At 46.6% G+C, this 22,289-nt stretch overlaps 2 protein-coding genes across 19 annotated transcripts in view; one reads left to right on the top strand and one right to left on the bottom strand.

Annotated features, from left to right (window-relative positions):
* LOC118371831 (peripheral plasma membrane protein CASK-like) overlaps positions 1–22,289 on the bottom strand; it is a 65,090-nt gene that overhangs the window by 20,239 nt on the left and 22,562 nt on the right. For 3 of the 18 annotated variants that reach the window (XM_052499741.1, XM_052499744.1, XM_052499748.1), the window contains exons 6-25: positions 16,079–16,181; positions 15,803–15,981; positions 15,226–15,348; positions 13,187–13,270; positions 12,993–13,092; positions 11,275–11,292; positions 9,020–9,141; positions 8,726–8,803; positions 8,469–8,549; positions 6,643–6,831; positions 6,490–6,568; positions 6,318–6,403; positions 6,071–6,175; positions 5,910–5,978; positions 5,788–5,823; positions 5,014–5,052; positions 4,397–4,593; positions 2,573–2,688; positions 1,471–1,551; positions 389–469 (exon numbers count right to left, since the gene is read on the bottom strand). In XM_052499741.1, the coding sequence (XP_052355701.1) occupies positions 389–469; positions 1,471–1,551; positions 2,573–2,688; positions 4,397–4,593; positions 5,014–5,052; positions 5,788–5,823; positions 5,910–5,978; positions 6,071–6,175; positions 6,318–6,403; positions 6,490–6,568; positions 6,643–6,831; positions 8,469–8,549; positions 8,726–8,803; positions 9,020–9,141; positions 11,275–11,292; positions 12,993–13,092; positions 13,187–13,270; positions 15,226–15,348; positions 15,803–15,981; positions 16,079–16,181 (1,966 nt within the window). The remainder of the gene's footprint in view (positions 1–388; positions 470–1,470; positions 1,552–2,572; positions 2,689–4,396; positions 4,594–5,013; positions 5,053–5,787; positions 5,824–5,909; positions 5,979–6,070; positions 6,176–6,317; positions 6,404–6,489; positions 6,569–6,642; positions 6,832–8,468; positions 8,550–8,725; positions 8,804–9,019; positions 9,142–11,274; positions 11,293–12,992; positions 13,093–13,186; positions 13,271–15,225; positions 15,349–15,802; positions 15,982–16,078; positions 16,182–22,289) is intronic. The other 15 variants (XM_052499742.1, XM_052499745.1, XM_052499746.1 and 12 more) reach the window with 12 other exon arrangements.
* Positions 17,078–21,813, top strand: LOC127916753 (probable G-protein coupled receptor 34). Its single transcript, XM_052499761.1, has 2 exons — positions 17,078–17,689; positions 18,098–21,813. The coding sequence occupies exon 2, from the start codon at positions 18,142–18,144 to the stop codon at positions 19,339–19,341; it is 1,200 nt and encodes a 399-aa protein (XP_052355721.1). The 5' UTR covers positions 17,078–17,689; positions 18,098–18,141; the 3' UTR covers positions 19,342–21,813.

Genomic DNA, 22,289 nt, shown 5'->3' with positions numbered 1-22,289 from the left:
AGCGACGGCGGCGGCAGCAGCAGCAGTGGCGGGCGGCAACGGCAGCAGCCAGCAGCAGCGGCGGCGGCAGGCAGCAGCAGCAGGCAGCAGCAGTGGCAGCAGTGGTGGCAGCAGCAGCAGTGGGCGAGCAGTGGCAGCAGCAGCGCAGCAGTGGCAGCAGCAGGTGTGGCGGCAGCAGCAGCAGCAGCAGCGGTGATAGTGGCAGCAGCGGCAGGCAGCAGCGGCGGCAGTAGCGGTACAGTAGTGGTGGTAGTAGTGGATGTAGTAGTTGTAGTAGTAGGTGTGGTAGTAGTAGCGGTGGTAGTAGCGGTGATAGTGGTAGTAGCGGTGGTAGTGGCGGTAGTAGTAGTGGTGGTAGTAACAGTGGTAGTGGTAGTAGGTCTCTTACGAGGAATGGGGTAGGCAAATCGGTCTGGGTGCTTAGTGATGAGCGTGTTCTTGATGTGCCTCCTGCCAACTCCATGGGCCCCTGGGAAGAGAGACACACATAAGACATTGAGACAGAGACGTTAAATAATGTGTTGTCAACTGTTCCCCTTTAGTTAACACTAGAGGTCGAACGATTTATCGGAATGGCTGATTAATTAGGGACAATTTTGTTTTGTTGCGCATCCACTAGAATTTTGGCTGCATTTCAGACGGAATTTGTCGCGTTTGATAACCCAAAGACACAGACTTGAAAGCCAAACGCAGTTTTTGGTAAGTATGACTCCTTCCACGTCTTCTGATCGAAGAACATCAAAGGTAAGGGAATATTTATGTGGTAATTTTGTGTTTCTGTGGACGCCAACATAGAGGAGACATAATGCTAATGTCTGAGGGCCGTCTCATATTATAGCCTAGTGAACGAATTCTGTAACGTTAAAAATAAATGTAACACAGCGGTTGCATTAAGAAGAAGTGTATCTTTCTATCTATATGTAGAACATGTATATTTAGTCAAAGTTTATGATGTGTATTGCTTGTTATCTGACTTTATCTGGTGGAGCTATCGTCATTTCTCCGGACATTTGAGTAGCATTTTTTGAACATGGCGTCATTGTAAACAAAGATTTATGGATATAAATGGCATATTATTGAAAAAAACATAAATGTACTGTGTAACATGTCCTATTACTGTCATCTGATGAAGATTTTCAAAGGGTCAGTGAATTATTTTTCTTTTAATGTTGATTGCATCTTTTGTTCAACATGGCTATTCAATTTAGCTGTGTCTTTGGTGCTGGTTTGACATAAATATGTGCTATGTTTTCGCCGTAAAACATTTTAGAAATCTGACTCGCTGGCTAGATGAACAAGGTGTTTATCTTTCATTTGAGCTATTGGACTTGTTAATGTGTGGAGGTTAAATATTTTTAAGAATATTTTTGCATTCCATGCGCAACGTTCCAGCTGAACGTGGGAGGGGTCGTTCCCAAAAAGGGAACCACCCACGTTAACAGGTACCTAAGAACCATCTGTCTAACGTACCCAACAAAACAAGCGTTTTCCTCTTGAATGCAGGCAGTTTGACCACCTCTTCATACGTGACCAGGTCTAGTTGGTCAAACACTGAAACAGAGAAGGTGAAAGGCATTAGAGATGTTCACTGAGAGCCATAGGAATGATGGAACACAGACACAATGGAAGGGGGTCGTCTGTAGTGCACAGCACAGGAAGGTGAAAGAAATGAATGGCTTAAATAAAGAATGGATCTCTGAAATAAGTTTACTGATAACAGTTTGAAAAAGATAGCGGTTTGTTTTTGCCATCTAAAGGGCCTAAATGGGATTGGAATGATTTGACATCACAAGTTCAATACTTCAGGTCTGTGAGAGATGGACCAACCAGGACACATAAAACGAGGAGGAACAAATGAAACAGAGAGACAGAAGTTCAAACTGTGGACTGACGTCAAACAAGGAAAAGAGCGTGAATAAAGTAGAGGATAGAGGGAGAGAAACGGAGGAGGGCATCGTTGGGCATCATTCAGAGTTACTTACATGCAGCCAAGCCATTGGGTAAGAGACGCATGAAAGATGGACAGAACAGAGGGAAGGAGGGAGGGGAGGGTTAATTGAAGAAAAGGTAAATTAAAAACATTACAGTACATAGCTTGGACTCGGAGGCCAGGTTGTTAATGGGAGGAGAGTTAGACATGTAACATTGAGTCAACATTGAGACAACGTTTAGAGAGGAGCTCTTTGAGGGAGGAAAGGGGCCTGTTCTGGGGGAAGAACATGCAGTCAGATTCAGTTGGAAACCATTCCACAGACAGTACAGTAATAAGCTAAGCATTTAGCTCTACAGACCGGGAATGTCTTTATTATACAATAAACAAAATACTCAATTCAGAATTGGGACTATATTTTGGCCAGTGAATAAAGCTGCAAGAGAATATCTGGGATATAACATCTGAATGCATCATACAATATAAAATACAACGGAAACATCTGGAACACTTGGAATATCTTATAGCCAACATGTCAAGCCAAACACTTTTACACACATGGTTCCACAGAATAAAGAATTGGTTTCTGATTGTATTATTAAAACATGCTGTGTTTGTGTGCGTGTGGGTGTGTGTGTGTACCTGCGTTGTGCTTGGCCAGGTACTTGTCTTTGTACTGTTTCTTCTTCTTGCCAAACCAGGTACAGCTGGCCTGCTGCTCCTGCTTAGTCTTCTCCATGGCTATGCACGCCACACGCCTGGGGGGAGTAGTAAAATGTAAGGAAATAAAGATACTTCACTGATTACTCCTAGTTATTTTAATTCTGTGGTAACAGCCCTCAAAACCAAAGACCAGAAATTGAGTCAAATTTCTGCTTAACATTTGGGAAAAGCACTGCATATTTTTCTATGAGGATTTTTTGCAATTCTTGCATTGTAATTTCAATCCACTTCCTGAATTGGAAATGGAATTGGAACGGAAGCATCAACCCTGCTGTTTTTTACAGTATGGGTTCCATGGGTTCTGTCTAGAAGTCGGCCGATTAATTAGGGCCGATTTCAGGTTTTCATAACAATTGGAAATCTGTATTTTTGGGCGCAGATTTGGCATTTGTTTTTTTACCTTTATTTAACTAGACAAGTCAGTTAAGAACAACTTCTTATTTTCAATGATGGCCTCGTTCAGGGGCAGAACGACAGATTTTCACCTTGTCAGCTTGGGGGATCCAATCTTGCAACCTTACAGTTAACTAGTCCAACACAATAACGACCTGCACTCTACAAGGAGACTGCCTGTTACGCGAATGCAGTAAGCCAAGGTAAGTTGCTAGCTTGCATTAAACTTATCTTATAAAAAACAATCAATCATAATCACTAGTTAACTACACATACTTGATGATATTACTAGATATTATCTAGCGTGTCCTGCGTTGCATATTTTTTTTAACCTTTATTTAACTAGGCAGGTCAGTTAAGAACAACTTCTTATTTTCAATGACGGCCTAGGAACAGTGGGTTAACTGCCTGTTCAGGGGCAGAACGACAGATTTGAACCTTGTCAGCTCGGGGGTTTGAACTTGCAACCTTCCGGTTACTAGTCCAACGCTCTAACCACTAGGCTAACCTGCCGCCCCAGATAATCTGACTGAGCATACAAGTATCTAAGTATCTAACTGAGCGGTGGTAGGAAGCAGGCGCGTAAACATTCATTCAAACAGCACTTTATTTGCGTTTTGCCAGCAACTCTTTGTTGTGCGTCAAGCATTGCGCTGTTTATGACTTCAAACCTATCAACTCCCGAGATGAGGCTGGTGTAACCGAAATGAAATGGCTAGCTAGTTAGCGCGCGCTAATAGCGTTTCAAACATCACTCGCTCTGTGCCTTCTAGTAGTTGTTCCCCTTGCTCTGCTTCAATGGTGGCTGTTGTCGTTGTGTTGCTGGTTCGAGTCCAGGGAGGAGCGAGGAGAGGGACGGAAGCTATACTGTCACACTGGCAATACTAAAGTGCCCATAAGAACATCCAATAGTCAAAGGTTAATGAAATACAAATGGTATAGAGGGAAATAGTCCTATAATTCCTACAACCTAAAACGTCTTACCTGGGAATATTGAAGACTCATGTTAAAAGGAACCACCAGCTTTCATATGTTCTCATGTTCTAAGCAAGGAACTGAAACGTTAGCTTTTTTACATGGCTCATATTGCACTTTCTTCTCCAACACTTTGTTTTTGCATTATTTAAACCAAATTGAACATGTTTCAATATTTATTTGAGGCTAAATTGATTTTATCGATGTATTATATTAAGTTAAAATAAGTGTTAATTCAGTATTGTTGTAATTGTCATTATTACAAAAAAATAAATAATAATCGTCCGATTAATCGGCATTGGCTTTTTTGGTCCTCCAATAATCGGTATCGGCGTTGAAAAATCATAATCGGTCAACCTCTAGTTCTGTCCTCACCACTCTTGTAGTTCTGGTGACGGTATGAGCCCTGCGGTTCCGTTCTTAGTGTTCTCCAGCTTGCCCTGCCACCAGTTGTGGTCGTCCTTACTGATGATCTGGATGATGTCACCCACCCGGAAGCGGATCCCGGCCTCCTTACAGGGAATGAGGTCATCCTTGGCGGGGTCGTACTCAAACTGGGCACGCACGTAGATCTGAGGGAGGAAACCGAGGAATGTGATTGGTCAGGACCGCTGATCTGGGAGGGAATAGGGGGACTGATTGATCAAGCTGGAGGTATGGAGGAAAGAAGTGATTTTGATTGATCAAGCTCCTAACGAGAGCTGTACGGGACACTGATTGGTCGAAATGGCCACAATCGACAAAGTAAACAAGAAGCAAAGAGGCGGAGGAGGGAAGACGAAGAAGAGAAAGCAAATATGGGAACATCAAAGAAAGCTTTACCATTTGAATCGTTTTGGTTGCCCCTGATTGGCTACATCTTACGCGCAAACGACCAACCATTTTAATTGAGGGGGATTATGGACGCCAGCTAATGTTGAATCTACAAGAGCTACAATGAGGGACACACTGCATGGGATCTACTGCTACTTGGATCCACTGAGAGATCTTACCTTGATGGACATTTTGTCCTTGATGACAGGTCTGGAGATCTAGGGGGTTGAGAGCATCACACACACATCATGCAGTAGAAAACATACGGGACATCGACAAAGGAGGTGAGAGTGAGGAGGACGGGCTACGACACAGGGAGACAGGCTACGACAGGGAGACTTTGCAATGAGGCCCTTTATCTACTTCTCCACAGTCATGGATATCATATGAAGGAAGTTGGAGGTATTTATGTGAGCCAATGCTAATGCCAACACTAGTTAGCAACTTCGCAAGCGCTAGTTAGCAACTTCCTTCAAACTGCATGCAGAGACATACAAATGGTATCCACAAGTTCCACTGATTCTGGGGAAGTAGATAAAGGGCTTCATTGCCAAAATCACGAAGTATCCCTTTAATACATGCAGGGGTTATTTAAGATGACATGGATCCAAATGATGTTTGACACATACACAGATTTATACACACGCACAGACGTACACACACACACAGACGTACACACACACACAGACGTACACACACACACACACAGACGTACACACACACATACAGACGTACACACACACACAGACGTACACCCACACACAGACGTACACCCACACACAGACGTACACACACACATGTACACGTACACACAGACGTACACACACATTCGAGTCCACACACACAAAAACAAGCAAAAGGTGTCCCTGGTCTAGACAAAGCCATGTGAGAGGAGGAGTCAGACATCAGAGAAGAGAGGGAGTGGAGGAGTCAGGGAAGTCTATAGCTCTCACCTGTCGTCCTTTAGGCTGGATGGTAGAGGGCAGATCCTACAAGCACACATAGAGTTAACACACATCTAATACAGCACAATAGATTCATCTGACAGAAGCGATATCGAGCCACAGCTCCTCACCAGGATGGAGCTAGTGACACTAGCATGGCCGTTCGCTGGCGACTGTCTGGATAGGTCGGGGGACTCTTTCTGCAGACACACATGAACAAAAAAACGTGAAAAACATCCCAACAAAAAATGACTTATAACTGAAGAATAGAACGCTTCTTTACCTCATTTACCTGATTTTCTAGAGACACAAGAGAATCGGTCCATACCTCGCAAGACATGGACTGTGACCGGTAGCTGGGTACGATCTTAAAGGTAACACTCCCTCGCATTTCCCTCTGTGGGGACACAACATTATCATCAAATGATCACAACCAATAAGAGCCTTCCACTGATACACACGTACCGTAGTACTGTGTAAAGACAAAACTAGCTGATTGGACAATGGTGAGAACGAGAGAATCTGATTGGACAACACACCAGCATCTTCTGGAGCTGTTCTACGGTCTGATTGGCAACGCTGATCCCGTTGATCTCTCTGATCTCATCGCCGACATGCAGCGTACCTACAAGAAGACAGAGGGTGAGACAGAGGGTGAATGTGGGCCTGTTTGTGGTCAGGTGTACGGCATATTCCAAAAGTGTACTGTACCTTGTCTGTGGATCATTCCTCCGTGCATGATACGGGCCACTATGCAGTGGTTCAGATCGTTCATCTTCAGAGTGATGCCCTGAAGAGGTCAAGGGTGAAAGGTCAAATAGGAAGACTCAGTAAATGTGTGGTCGGTGTTTGTGTGTGTCATACCATAGGTTCGTCAGTGTTCTTCTGGAACTGAACCAGGCGTACTCGAGTCACGTTCTCCAGGTCCATGTCCCCGTTGGTGCTCTCGGGAGAGTCTCCGTTCAGGTAGGGTGAGGTGGGCGGGGGGGTCACCCTCAGAGCCTCGTCACTGTACACCTCATGGGCCACCACGTCATGGGTCTGGAGCAAGGCCTACACACACACACACAATAAGACACACCCTCACACAGACATCTACAGCAGACAATGAGTGTGTAATATGGTATTTTAAACAACATTGGGCGCACAAGGCACTAACTAAATTCACCCTGTATCTTTGGTCACACGTGGCTTATTGTAAGTGTGTAACAGTGTTAGCTGGTTTCTACTTAAGACATATTTGCTTGGTCTTCCTAAATGAAACATGAGTGACTAAAGGACTGGGTAAACTACTATGGGTCTACACAAAAAGACTTGTATCCAGATGGGATATACGTTCTTTTTAAATTCTTTATCTTGGTCACCAGGGAAGGGGGACCCCCCCTTCTTTATATCCAGGCCACTGTGTCAGTCTGTAGGCTGAGCGAAAAGCAGAGGGCTCTAGCGTTGAGATGTCAGTATTCGTGTCAGTACAGAAACACCCTGTGGGTCAGAGACTAAGATAAGAGGATGGAGAACCAAACACAACTCAGCTTTAAAAAGGTGCACTATGCACAAATCATTTCCTGGTTGCAAAAGTTTGAATAGTTCGCCTAATTTCAGTTTATGTGACAAAACAAGAAAGTATAGTCTGGAGAATCATTGTACCATCTAAACCACTGAAATATATTTTCAATAACCAAAAATGGCTGTTTGAAGCTGGTGTAAAAAAACTAAAGTAAAAGATGCAAACACGAAACTTCAGAATTGGAAGCATAGAAATAGTGCACATAGAACAGATGTAACGCTTCTTAGACTTGCTTTCAATGAGAATGACAGATCTATAACTAACATTTCTATGTGAATTTGGTCAGGTCGCCCAAAAGTGACATATTTCAGCTTAAACTGTAACAGACAAGCACAGAATCTTCTGCCATTGAAATCCTTGGGGCCACCAAATAATTTTTTGGGTCGCCTAAGTCCAAATACACTTTCGTGATGGAAAAGGTTTTCAGGCTAAAAACAGAAAGTATTTACAAAAGGTAATGCACCAATATATTTTTACATTATAGTCTGATCACATACAACTGATCACCAAAATAAAAGCTAGATAGTCAGGAAGAATGGAATATTCCAAAAACAATTAATTTAGCAGTATAGATGTTATGTTTGAGTAAAAGAACCCAGCATTAGCCATGGCAAGAAACATAGAATTGCAGGAAATTGGCTTTAAAACTCCTAAATGTTCTCTCAGCTCCATGGGAAAATTGGTAGAATTGCAGGAAATTGGCTTAAAAATGCAAAACTCTCTCTACCTGACACCAGAGAAGAGATGAAGAGAGAACGGAGAGAGAAAAATTAGGAAAAGCAGAGGTAGCTTTTTTTATTCTGTTATTTTGTTGGCAGTAACAGCTAGGGCTGGGTGGGCGGAGCAGGATGTCTGCAGCCTCACTAGCCCCACCCATAACCCTGGCTGCTACACCTGACAGCCCCTCCCCTCAGTCTTGCTAATCTAACAGATCCCTCCCTCCCTGGGGTCTATAGTGGACAAACTAAGGAGCTTGACCCAGTCATGATCATTTGTTTACACACACACACACACACACACACACACACACACACACACACACACACACACACACACACACACACACACACACACACACACACACACACACACACACACACACACACACACACAGATGGCCCACCATGAAGTGTGGCTGTGTGAGGATCCTCCGGAGTTCCTTGGCCTCCATGTTGTCAGGGTAACAGGAGATTGTCTCCAGTACCTACAGGATAAGAGGAGGGAGAGGAAGTACAATATCATATAAGAGCATCAACACTTAATACAAAACATTAACAAACCCCCAAACACTAACCAAAACAACAAGATAAAGTATTTAACAAGCGCTAGTCCCAGAAGAAAAGAGGTGTCCCACCTTGATGTCGTGACCAGGCCACTCACCTCTTTGGCTCTCTGTACTCCATCACTGGGAGGGTTCCTGATCTGAGGAGACGACCTGGTGTTGATCTGGTCATAGAGCTGCAACACCAGGGGGAGACAGCCATTATTATTCACTCATCTTTTACATATCCCTCCTCACATACCACTTTTTCTATTAAATGTTGCTTTAGAAATAAAAATGCATTTTCATTCCCAAACGATTTCCCCAATGAATAATGTGGTGTGTCTCTTTACTTGTGTCAAAGTACCACCTAGTGGACTTGACATGAACCTGCGTGTGTGTAGCCCACTCACGTCCAGCAGTGTGTGTAGGTGTTGGTCCTGGAAGACGCTGTGTAAGAAGTCCAGATCTTTCTCACTGCAGTCAGTCAGAGCATGAATCTCCTCCAGGCTGTCCAGCACCTGGGATACTGCCCCTACACACACACACACACACACACACACACACACACACACACAGGTTATAACATATACACACGCAAACACACAACAATTATGAGTAGCCAGTACCATAAAAACACAAATATTTAAATTTAACACACACAAAAAACACACAACAACAACAAATACATCTCACACACACACACAGAGGCACCACGCACACACACACACGAGACACCGCACACACACACACGCACACACACACACACCGCAACCACACACACACCGCAACCACACACAGACACCGCACACCACACACAGACACCGCACACACACACAGACACCGCACACACACACAGACACCGCACACACACAGACACCGCACACACACGGAGACACCGCACACACACGGAGACACCGCACACACACAGACACCGCACACACACACATAGACAACGAGCACGCACGCACACACACACACAGACAGACACCGCACACACGGACAGATACCGCACACACACACACACGGACAGACACCAGAGACACCAGAGACACCACACACAGACACAGAGAGACACCGCACACAGAGACACAGCACACAGAGACACAGCACACAGAGACACAGCACACAGAGACACAGCACACAGAGACACAGCACACACGCACAGAGACACAGCACACAGAGACACAGCACACAGAAGACACAGCACACAGAAGACACAGCACACAGAAGACACAGCACACACGCACAGAGACACAGCACACAGAAGACACAGCACACAGAGACACAGCACACACGCACAGAGACACAGCACACAGAGACACAGCACACAGAGACACAGCACACAGAGACACAGAAGACACAGCACACAGAAGACACAGCACACAGAAGACACAGCACACAGAAGACACAGCACACAGAGACACAGAGACACAGCACACAGAGACACAGCACACAGAGACACAGCACACACACACAGAGACACAGCACACAGAGACACAGCACACAGAGACACAGCACACAGAGACACAGCACACACGCACAGAGACACAGCACACAGAAGACACAGCACACAGAGACACAGCACACACGCACAGAGACACAGCACACAGAGACACAGCACACAGAAGACACAGCACACAGAGACACAGCACACACGCACAGAGACACAGCACACAGAGACACAGCACACAGAGACACAGCACACAGAGACACAGCACACAGAGACACAGCACACAGAAGACACAGCACACAGAAGACACAGCACACAGAAGACACAGCACACAGAGACACAGCACACACGCACAGAGACACAGCACACAGAGACACAGCACACAGAGACACAGCACACAGAGACACAGCACACAGAGACACAGCACACAGAGACACAGCACACAGAGACACAGCACACAGAGACACAGCACACAGAAGACACAGCACACAGAAGACACAGCACACAGAGACACAGCACACACAGCTAGAAACAGAAGGTGTCAGGCTAGAGTACCTGCTACATGCAGCGAAAGCAACAGAGAGACGCAGAACAGGACAGAACAGAACAGGTACATCCCATCATCAATATGACATATTAGACAGGAAGGAAGGAATAAACCATATCACATGGGATGAAGATAATGGTATGGAGGTCAGGTCATGTAATTGGTTAGTGAAGGTTAGTGAAGGTTAGTGAAGGCTGGATCTAGACATTGTATGGAAGACTAAAGTTAGTTGCCATGCTGCTTGTATAACATAGAAAAACACTTCACACATAAAAAGAGGTTTGAAGACTGAACACTCAGTTTGTCCTCCAAGGCCATGACAGGTCCAGATTGCACACGCCACTGACAACGCTTGTGATTGGATCAAACGGAAGCCGTGCAGGCGCGCGTCCACCTCATTAGCTGTCGGTGGTGAGTGACATCACAATGCAGAGTCTACTTCCCAATACTTCTGATTGGCTTTCTGTCCATCTCAGCTTGGAGTTCAATTCACCCCCATCAACTGACACCCAGTCAGATACTGTTTCATCCCCCAAATAGGTAAGGAAGCTGTTTTAGAGTATTGGGACGCGAGTCATCAAGGGTGCTATGGGGGAGGGGGGAGGGTAGTTTAATAGATGGTGATGATGTCATGATGTCACACCAGGAAGCTACCTGGGGATACCTACTTTCAGCGGCTAGCAGTCCTACAGAGAGCGCAGCATGGAAACACCACCACAGAGAAGACAATAGAGAGGAAAGATTCAGCAGACAAGAGAAAGAGAGAAAAGAGGCCAGGAACAATGAAAGGCAAGACAGACAGACAGACAGACAGAGAGAAAAACAGGAGAGAGAAAGAGAGAGAAAGAAAGAGAGAGAAAGAGAAAGAGAAAGAGAAAGAGAGAGAGAGAGAGAGAGAGAGAGAGAGAGAGAGAGAGAGAGAGAGAGAGAGAGAGAGAGAGAGAGAGAGAGAGAGAGAGAGAGAGAGAGAGAGAAAGCAAAAAGCAGAGGCTGTGTTGACTCTGGGAGGGTCTGGAGCTGTGGGTATCTGGCTAAAGTCTCAAAGACACACAGCCACAACCCACAGGAAAGTAAATTCCATCCCTAAGCATGTTCTTTTTTTAAACAAGGGCAGAAAGTCACAAAACGCAGAGTGATGCAATGAGGCTGTCTGGTCTCATAAGAGGAAGACCAGACTATCACCTATTTGTCTCCAATGCTTTTTCTATGACTCACTTGGACTCTGTAACGCTCCAATTTCTACCAAAGTTTGTCAGATGTTTTCATCCTGAAGTGGCCACGTCACACCATCTGTTGTGCAGACCCAGCTACACGCCTTAATCCCACATGCACGGGAAGGATAGGCACCGTTACATTTCACCATTTTAGACGGGGCCTATTAAAAAGGCCTCTAACGAGACCTACAAAACAGATGGCGTGGGACACGCCCGTATCACAACATTAATCAATCAATCAAATGTTATTTATATAGCCCTTCGTACATCAGCTGATATCTCAAAGTGCTGTACAGAAACCCAGCCTAAAACCCCAAACAGCAAGCAATGCAGGTGTAGGGGCACGGTGGCTAGGAAAAACTCCCTAGAAAGGCCAAAACCTAGGAAGAAACCTAGAGGAACCAGGCTATGTGGGGTGGCCAGTCCTCTTCTGGCTGTGCCGGGTGGAGATTATAACAGAACATGGCCAAGATGTTCAAATGTTCATAAATGACCAGCATGGTCGAATAATAACAAGGCAGAACAGTTGAAATTGGAGCAGCAGTTACAGCCCTTTTGTTAGGTCTGAGAACATCTGACAAGCATAGCATTCAGAGCAGTAGACTATTTGACAGAGAGGGCGGCAGGTAGTAGATAGACTCTTTGTTCCCCCGTTGATAACATGCATAGGGAGTGACAGGGCACCCCGAGACAGAGACAGGGAAGTGAGGGCATTGGGCAACGCAAGCCTGGACACTTCCGTTTCCTTTTCCCAGCAATCAGGGGGATTTATAAGAAGGCCGAGGCTAGCACAGAGACCAGGGCCTGAATGTTCCACTGCTGTTCTGAACACTGGATTGGCTGTGTGGTTAGCTACTGACTATCTGTCATCTGATTACCAGGAAATGAGATAACATTGAGGCTTGGTTGAGGTTGAGGAGCTTACAACAGTGATAGAAAGGTAAAATCATCATTATCGGTCTTACATGATGAGAATCCTTTTCTGATACCGCAGAAGTTGGCGGTAGTTGTAGAATACTATGAGAAGTCAAAAATTCAAGACTGCCCGTGGGACAATGAGCTAGCAACACAAACCATGTAAGCGATCGTTGCCATGACATCCGTTCCCCTGACACAGCTCGGCTTGGGTGTTGACGTGGGATCGGCAACAGGAGGAGAGGGGCGGGTCTTACCTGAGGAGGTGGGGTCTTCAGAGAAGTCAGGCATCTCCTCTGGTGGGTCTCCGTAGAAGGAGTTAAACTTGTGGCTGGAGACAGCAGCCAACACTGCCCCCTACGACACAACACAAGGAACAGGAATGTACTGACTGATTGATTGAAGAGCATTAATGGTGTGTGTGTGTGTGTGTGTGTGTGTGTGTGTGTACCTTGAGCTTCCTCCTTGCATTAAACTTCCTCAGCTGCTCCACCGTCTCTGGCAGGTGGATCTTGTAGGCATACCTGTCCCTCTCCTGGAGGGAGAACACAGACAGGTGAATACCTGTCCCTCACAGACAGGTGAATACCTGTCCCTCACAGACAGGTGAATACTTGTCCCTCACAGACAGGTGAATACTTGTCCCTCACAGACAGGTGAATACTTGTCCCTCACAGACAGGTGAATACCTGTCCCTCACAGACAGGTGAATATATGTCCCTCACAGACAGGTGAATACTTGTCCCTCACAGACAGGTGAATACTTGTCCCTCACAGACAGGTGAATACTTGTCCCTCTCCTGGAGGGAGAACACACAGACAGGTGAATACATGTCCCTCACAGACAGGTGAATACCTGTCCCTCACAGACAGGTGAATACTTGTCCCTCACAGACAGGTGAATACCCGTCCCTCTCCTGGATGGAGAACACACAGACAGGTGAATACTTGTCCCTCACAGACAGGTGAATACCTGTCCCTCACAGACAGGTGAATACTTGTCCCTCACAGACAGGTGAATACTTGTCCCTCTCCTGGAGGGAGAACACACAGACAGGTGAATACATGTCCCTCACAGACAGGTGAATACTTGTCCCTCACAGACAGGTGAATACTTGTCCCTCACAGACATGTGAATACCTGTCCCTCTCCTAGAGGGAGAACACACAGACAGATTAATACTTGTCCCTCACAGACAGGTGAATACTTGTCCCCCACAGACAGGTGAATACTTGTCCCTCACAGACAGGTGAATACCCGTCCCTCTCCTAGAGGGAGAACACACAGACAGATGAATACTTGTCCCTCACAGACAGGTGAATACTTGTCCCTCACAGACAGGTGAATACCCGTCCCTCTCCTGGAGGGAGAACACACAGACAGGTGAATACTTGTCCCTCACAGACAGGTGAATACCTGTCCCTCACAGACAGGTGAATACTTGTCCCTCACAGACAGGTGAATACTTGTCCCTCTCCTGGAGGGAGAACACACAGACAGATGAATACTTGTCCCTCACAGACATGTGAATACCTGTCCCTCTCCTAGAGGGAGAACACACAGACAGATTAATACTTGTCCCTCACAGACAGGTGAATACTTGTCCCCCACAGACAGGTGAATACTTGTCCCTCACAGACAGGTGAATACCCGTCCCTCTCCTAGAGGGAGAACACACAGACAGATGAATACTTGTCCCTCACAGACAGGTGAATACTTGTCCCTCACAGACAGGTGAATACCCGTCCCTCTCCTGGAGGGAGAACACACAGACAGGTGAATACTTGTCCCTCACAGACAGGTGAATACCTGTCCCTCACAGACAGGTGAATACTTGTCCCTCACAGACAGGTGAATACTTGTCCCTCTCCTGGAGGGAGAACACACAGACAGATGAATACTTGTCCCTCACAGACAGGTGAATACTTGTCCCTCTCTTGGAGGGAGAACACACAGAGAGGTGAATACCTGTCCCTCTCTTGGAGGGAGAACACACAGACATGTGAATACCTGTCCCTCTCTTGGAGGGAGAACACACAGAGAGGTGAATACCTGTCCCTCACAGACAGGTGAATACTTGTCCCTCACAGACAGGTGAATACCTGTCCCTCACAGACATGTGAATACCTGTCCCTCACAGACAGGTGAATACCTGTCCCTCACAGACATGTGAATACCTGTCCCTCAGACAGGTGAATACCACACTAATAAAGGCAAAACACTACGACACAGGTTCTACTCAATAAAGTGGACTGTATTCTCTGGGTTGTGAAAGTAGCTGATGCAGGGCGCCGTCTCCTGACAGGGAGGAAGTTATGAGGAAACAACAACTAACCCAGTGTTAGTTTCACATCTGGTTATAATCATGTGTTACAGTTGGGGTTAAGTGTGTGTCTGCATATTCAGCATCTTGCACACAGGGCTTTTAGTGTGTGTGTGCATGCATGTGAATGTGTGTGTGTATCAGTGTGTCTGCATGTTTGTTCCCACCTTAAGCCAGGGGTGGTTGAGGGCTTCATAGACAGTGATCCTCTCTGCGGGGTCCAGCATCAGCATCCGACGCACCAGGTCCTTGGCACTCTCTGAGATGTGGCTCCACTGGCGTGGGTTCATCTAGAGGGGAGGGTCACACACACACACGCTCTCAGATGGATGTAGGGCTGCAGCAACAGAGGGAATGCCAGATACGTTTATCACCTTGGGCACAGTATATACCTGGAGCTTTTTAACCGAGCTATAGATATAGATGGAAGGTTGCCATGTACCCCCCCACCAGGCCCAGAAGACAGAATGAGGACTGTTCTACATGGTACATTCTGAATGCTCTGTATGGGCCTCAATAAGGCCTTGATGGAAATGCAGCTGAGAAAACTTTACAAGCCGTAGCTTGTGGTTGTTAACCACGTGCAATGACCCGCTACTGCAGGTTTCACACCCACCCATTTCTTAGTTAGTTAGTGTGTGTGTGTGTGTGTGTGTGTGTGTGTGTGTGTGTGTGTGTGTGTGTGTGTGTGTGTGTGTGTGTGTGTGTGTGTGTTTTAGAGGGCAGTTTTGGAAAATCAACTACTACCTTATATTTCCCCTTAATGATAGCCTCAAACAGGCGTTCCTTGGTACCGTAGAAGGGCAAGCAGCCAGACAGCAGGATGAACAGGATGACTCCACAGCCCCACACGTCGACAGGTTTCCCATACGGCTCTCTCTTCACCACCTCTGGGGCCATGAAGTGGGGCGTGCCTACTCGACCTGGGGAGGAATGGGGGGTTTGAGTGTGGGTTTACACACAGATACGAGAGAGAGGAGAGAATGACAAATACACAGTCCCAGAGTGAATATAGAGTACCTCCTGCCACCAGGCCTGATTCTCCTAGTTGTATGGCCACTCCAAACCCCCCCAGCTTCACAGGAGCTGAGTTCTCCTTAGAGGCCAGCAGGACACAGTGAGGCTACAAGACAGGGACACAGAGAGAGAGAGGGAGAGAGAGAGAGAGAGAGAGAGATGGAGGGATTGGGTTCAAGCTTCATAAAAAAAGTGCTCCATTTTGTACCATCCTATTGTGGTAAGACCTTGGTAGTGCTGGACCTAAAGGGTTCCTAGACGGGACAAAGGCTGAGGGCTACCTGCTTTACTGCAGAAACACTCCAACTGATATCGAAGAGGAGAAAGTACGACGACGACACTGGACAGATAGAGAACACCAGAGAAAGGAAGAGGAGAGGAGACAGGAGGACGACGACACTGGACAGATAGAGAACACCAGAGAAAGGAAGAGGAGAGGAGACAGGAGGACGACGACACTGGACAGATAGAGAACACCAGAGAAAGGAAGAGGAGAGGAGACAGGAGGACAACGACACTGGACAGATAGAGAACACCAGAGAAAGGAAGAGGAGAGGAGACAGGAGGACGACGACACTGGACAGATAGAGAACACCAGAGAAAGGAAGAGGAGAGGAGACAGGAGGACGACGACACTGGACAGATAGAGAACACCAGAGAAAGGAAGAGGAGAGGAGACAGGAGGACGACGACACTGGACAGATAGAGAACACCAGAGAAAGGAAGAGGAGAGGAGACAGGAGGACGACGACACTGGACAGATAGAGAACACCAGAGAAAGGAAGAGGAGAGGAGACAGGAGGACGACGACACTGGACAGATAGAGAACACCAGAGAAAGAAAGAGGAGAGGAGACAGGAGGACGACGACACTGGACAGATAGAGAACACCAGAGAAAGGAAGAGGAGAGGAGACAGGAGGACGACGACACTGGACAGATAGAGAGAACACCAGAGAAAGGAAGAGGAGAGGAGACAGGAGGACGACGACACTGGACAGATAGAGAACACCAGAGAAAGAAAGAGGAGAGGAGAAATGAGAAGATAAGAGAGAAGAAGAGGTGGAGGATGAGGAGCAGAGCGCAGCGCTGGAGTACGTGACAGTCAGGGTGTGGTCTCACAGCGCTGGTTTCCTGCCCTACTCTGCACTTCACACTGGAGGGGGAGGATGGGGTCTGTGGTCTGAGGGTTCTGACGGCTGCTAACAGCTGACAAGGGGTGTTGGGGGAGGCGTGAGAGAAGAACATCGAGGCACAGAGAGAGAGAACCAGAGAGAAGAAGAGAGAGGAGGAAAGAGAGCGAGAGAGTGAGAGAAGAACATCGAGGCACGGAGAGAGGACCAGAGAGAGGAAGAGAGAGGAGGAAAGAGAGCGAGAGAGAGAGAAGGGAGGAGAGCTCAGAGTAACAGACTCATACTTTTGAGCAAAAGAGACAAAGAAAGAAAAAAGTGTGTAGGAGAGTAACCAGAGAAGTCCCAACACGATCCCACTGAACCTGACAACCAAGGGACAGTAGGACCAGGGGCTGTTAAAGGATATGTAACGACACACACATTCTGGACAGTGGACAGTCAAACTACAGCTGCAGAGTCTCTGACATGGGGGGAATCTGGATGGTGAGTGAGATCCTGTCTTAATAAAGACATCAGTGAACCGGTGTGTGTGAATCTGTGAAAACCTAAAGGCGGACCATGTTCTTTACTAGGTGGTGAATCCAAGATAGGTCATAGGTACAATACAATAATTGCACTTAAAGTAGTGGTTGATTTTTCGTTACTTCTTTTCCTGCTACAGGGGAGTTGAAATACAACATTGTGAAAGGGAAGTGGTAAATGTGGTGACATTTAAAAATAGATTAGTTCTTTGAGTGCTTTTACAGTGTTTTTTCAATGAAAACCACCAAAGTCCCTTCCTGTTAACAGCCCACTTCTTTTGTTAATGCATTGACCTCTCTCTCTGTTTTTCATCCTTATCAATAAAAAACATCTCTCCACCCCGCCTCTCCCTCCCTCTATCTCCCACAGCACTGAAGATCTGCTGGGCCTAAAGACACCCCAGCTTCAACACAATGCCCACTCTTCCCTCCTCCCCCCTTTCCACCTCCTCTTCCTTCCCCCTCTCCAATGCCACCTATCCCCCCTTTACCTCCTCCTCTCCAAACCAGACCCTATGTAATCTAGATGAGGGTGCCCTGCGCCTCCCCCTGGTCTTCTTCTACTCCATCTTCTTCCTCCTGGGTCTGGTAGGTAATCTCCTGGCCCTGTGGGTCTTCGTATTCCTCCACTCCAGGAGGAACTCTGTCCGGGTGTTCCTCATCAACGTGGCCATAGCTGACCTGGTGCTCCTGGCCTGCCTTCCCTTCAGAGTCCTCTACCATGCTAACGGCAACCGCTGGGTCCTCGGCCCCCTGGTCTGTAAAGTGGTGGGCAACCTCTTCTACATGAACATGTACATCAGTATCACTCTGCTGGGGTTCATTAGTCTGGATAGGTATGTGAAGCTGAAGGGGCGGGGCGGAGCGGGGAGGGGCCTGGCCAGGAGGCTGAGAGGCGGGGGATGGAGCTGGGTGGCGTGCGGGGCGCTCTGGGGGCTGTCCCTGGCGGCGGCCGTGCCCATGATCGCCATGTCGGAGGGAAACGAGGAACCTGGGAAGTGTTTCCAGTATAAGCAGCGGCGTGGGGCGAAGGGGAAGGCTTACTTCAACATGGCTCTGGTGCTGCTGTTCTGGGGGGTGTTCTGCCTGCTGGTGGTCTCCTATGGGAAGATAGCCATGCGCCTCCTCAAGGTGTCCAGGGATAAACCTGACCTCCCCAATGCCCACCGCTACGGTAGCGCCGCCAGGAAGTCCTTCTTCGTGCTCTTCCTGTTCACCGTCTGCTTCGGGCCCTACCACGCCTTCCGCCCATTCTACGTCCTCTCCCAGCTCAACCAATCCCCATCCTGCGATGACTTGCGCCTGGTGGACAGGACCAATGAGGTCATGTTGTTGTTCTCCGCCTTCAACGCCGTCCTGGACCCTGTGATGTACTTCCTGTTGTCGGGCTCGGTGCGCAAGGCCGCCGTGAAAGCCCTCGGACAGAGCCTTGGCAACCGGCTCCACTTCCTTAACGACGGGACCTCCAACAGCTCGGTATCAGAGTTCAGACGGACCTCTCTGTCCGTCACCTCCCCCAACACCGTCATTAACCCCTCCCATGAGCCCAGGACCAGCCTCTGTCTGATTAGCCCCACCCTCCACCCTGGCGCAGCCATAGTGGCAAAGCAGTGAATTTACAGACCTCATTGTTTAACTTCATGGACTTTAGCCCTATTTACATTATAATGTATACCATGTACTCAACAACTGATGCATGTGACAAGGGCCAATGTCTTGAACTAGACTCAGTTCCCAAGAATGGACCTGACCAGATGTCCTGAATCAAAGTGATTTACACTACCGTTCAAAAGTTCAGGGTCACTTAGAAATGTCCTTGTTTTTGAAATGAAAGCACTTTTTTTGTCCATTAAAATAACATCAAATTGATCAGAAATACAGTGTAGACATTGTTAATGTTGTAAATGACTATTGTAGATGGAAACGGCTGATTTCTTATGGAATATCTACATAGGCGAACAGAGGCCCAGTCTCAACGCAAAACCCCAGTCTCAATGCAAAACCCCAGTCTCAACGCAAAACCCCAGTCTCAACGCAAAACCCCAGTCTCAACGCAAAACCCCAGTCTCAACGCGAAACCCCAGTCTCAACGCAAAACCCCAGTCTCAACGCAAAACCCCAGTCTCAACGCAAAACCCCAGTCTCAACGCAAAACCCCAGTCTCAACGCAAAACCCCAGTCTCAACGCAAAACCCCAGTCTCAACGCAAAATCCCAGTCTCAACGCAAAACCCCAGTCTCAACGCAAAACCCCAGTCTCAACGCAAAACCCCAGTCTCAACGCAAAACCCCAGTCTCAACGCAAAACCCCAGTCTCAACTAGATAGAGGAACTCTGCACAGAGGAACTCTGCCTAGAAGGTCAGCATCCCGGAGTCGCCTCTTCACTGAGGTTGAGACTGGTGTTTTGCAGGTACTATTTAATGAAGCTGCCAGTTGAGGACTTGTAAGGCGTCTGTTTCTCTAACTTTCTCAAACTAGACACTAATGTACTTGTCCTCTTGCTCAATTGTGCAACACCTTCAAAAGGTTTTTTCTAAATGATCAATTAGACTTTTAAAATGATAAACTTGGATTATCTAACACAATGTGCCATCAAATCAATATTTATTGGTCACATACACATGGTTAACAGATGTTAATGGTCACATACACATGGTTAACAGATGTTAATGGTCACATACACATGGTTAACAGATGTTATTGGTCACATACACATGGTTAACAGATGTTATTGGTCACATACACATGGTTAACAGATGTTAATGGTCACATACACATGGTTAACAGATGTTAATGGTCACATACACATGGTTAACAGATGTTAATGGTCACATACACATGGTTAACAGATGTTATTGGTCACATACACATGGTTAACAGATGTTATTGGTCACATACACATGGTTAACAGATGTTATTGGTCACATACACATGGTTAACAGATGTTAATGGCCACATACACATGGTTAACAGATGTTAATGGTCACATACACATGGTTAACAGATGTTATTGGTCACATACACATGGTTAACAGATGTTATTGGTCACATACACATGGTTAACAGATGTTATTGGTCACATACACATGGTTAACAGATGTTAATGGTCACATACACATGGTTAACAGATGTTAATGGCCACATACACAGGGTTAACAGATGTTAATGGTCACATACACAGGGTTAACAGATGTTAATGGCCACATACACAGGGTTAACAGATGTTAATGGCCACATACACATGGTTAACAGATGTTAATGGCCACATACACATGGTTAACAGATGTTAATGCAAGTGTAGTGAATTGCTTGTGCTTCTAGTTCCTACTGTGCAGCAATATCTAACATCTACATGTGAGAAGAGTAATGTAGGGTATGTAAACATTATATAAAGTGGAACACAGGAGTGATGGTTGCTGATAATGGGACTCTGTATGCCGTTTCCAGCTACAATAGTCATTTACAACATTAACAATGTCTACACTGTATTTCTGATCAATTTTATGTTATTTTAATGGACAAAAAAAATGATTTTCTTTCAAAAACAAGGACATTTCAAAGGGACCCCAAACTTTTGAATGGTATGTAAATGCCTGTGTCTGTCGGTTAACTAATATTGTCAATAGTATGTGACACAATCATATCTGATATAACACTGTACAAAGCAAATAAATATATACGATTTAAGCTCACATGTATGTGGTGGGCAACCTCCTCTACATGAACATGTATATCAGTATCACTCTGCTGGGGTTCATTAGTCTGGATAGGTATGTGAAGCTGAAGGGGCGGGGCGGAGCGGGGAGGGGCCTGGCCAGGAGGCTGAGAGGCGGGGGATGGAGCTGGGTGGCGTACTGGGCACACCTTGGTGTGAAAACTGAATGGCTGATAAGCATCACACAGTCCCCTCTACTGGTGGTATTAGGTACTACCACTACAGCAGTCTACTACACACCGGCACCATCACACACACACACACACACACACACACACACACACACACACACACACACACACACACACACACACACACACACACACACACACACACACACACACACACACACACACAGCAACAAACAAAACCCATCTTTCATTAAACACTACATACACTCAACACAGGGGAAGGTGTAACTTTGTGTACACTACATACCCTCAACACAGGGGAAGGTGTAGCTTTGTGTACACTACATACACTCAACACAGGGGAAGGTGTAACTTTGTGTACACTACATACACTCAACACAGGGGAAGGTGTAACTTTGTGTACACTACATACACTCAACACAGGGGAAGGTGTAACTTTGTGTACACTACATACACTCAACACAGGGGAAGGTGTAACTTTGTGTACACTACATACACTCAACACAGGGGGAAGGTGTAGCTTTGTGTACACTACATACACTCAACACAGGGGGAAGGTGTAACTTTGTGTACACTACATACACTCAACACAGGGGTAGGTGTAACTTTGTGTACACTACATACACTCAACACAGGGGAAGGTGTAACTTTGTGTACACTACATACACTCAACACAGGGGAAGGTGTAACTTTG

Source organism: Oncorhynchus keta, chromosome 37, assembly GCF_023373465.1.
Source record: "Oncorhynchus keta strain PuntledgeMale-10-30-2019 chromosome 37, Oket_V2, whole genome shotgun sequence".
Taxonomy (NCBI): Eukaryota; Metazoa; Chordata; class Actinopteri; order Salmoniformes; family Salmonidae; genus Oncorhynchus; species Oncorhynchus keta.
This window is presented reverse-complemented; position numbering and strand designations above follow the sequence as displayed.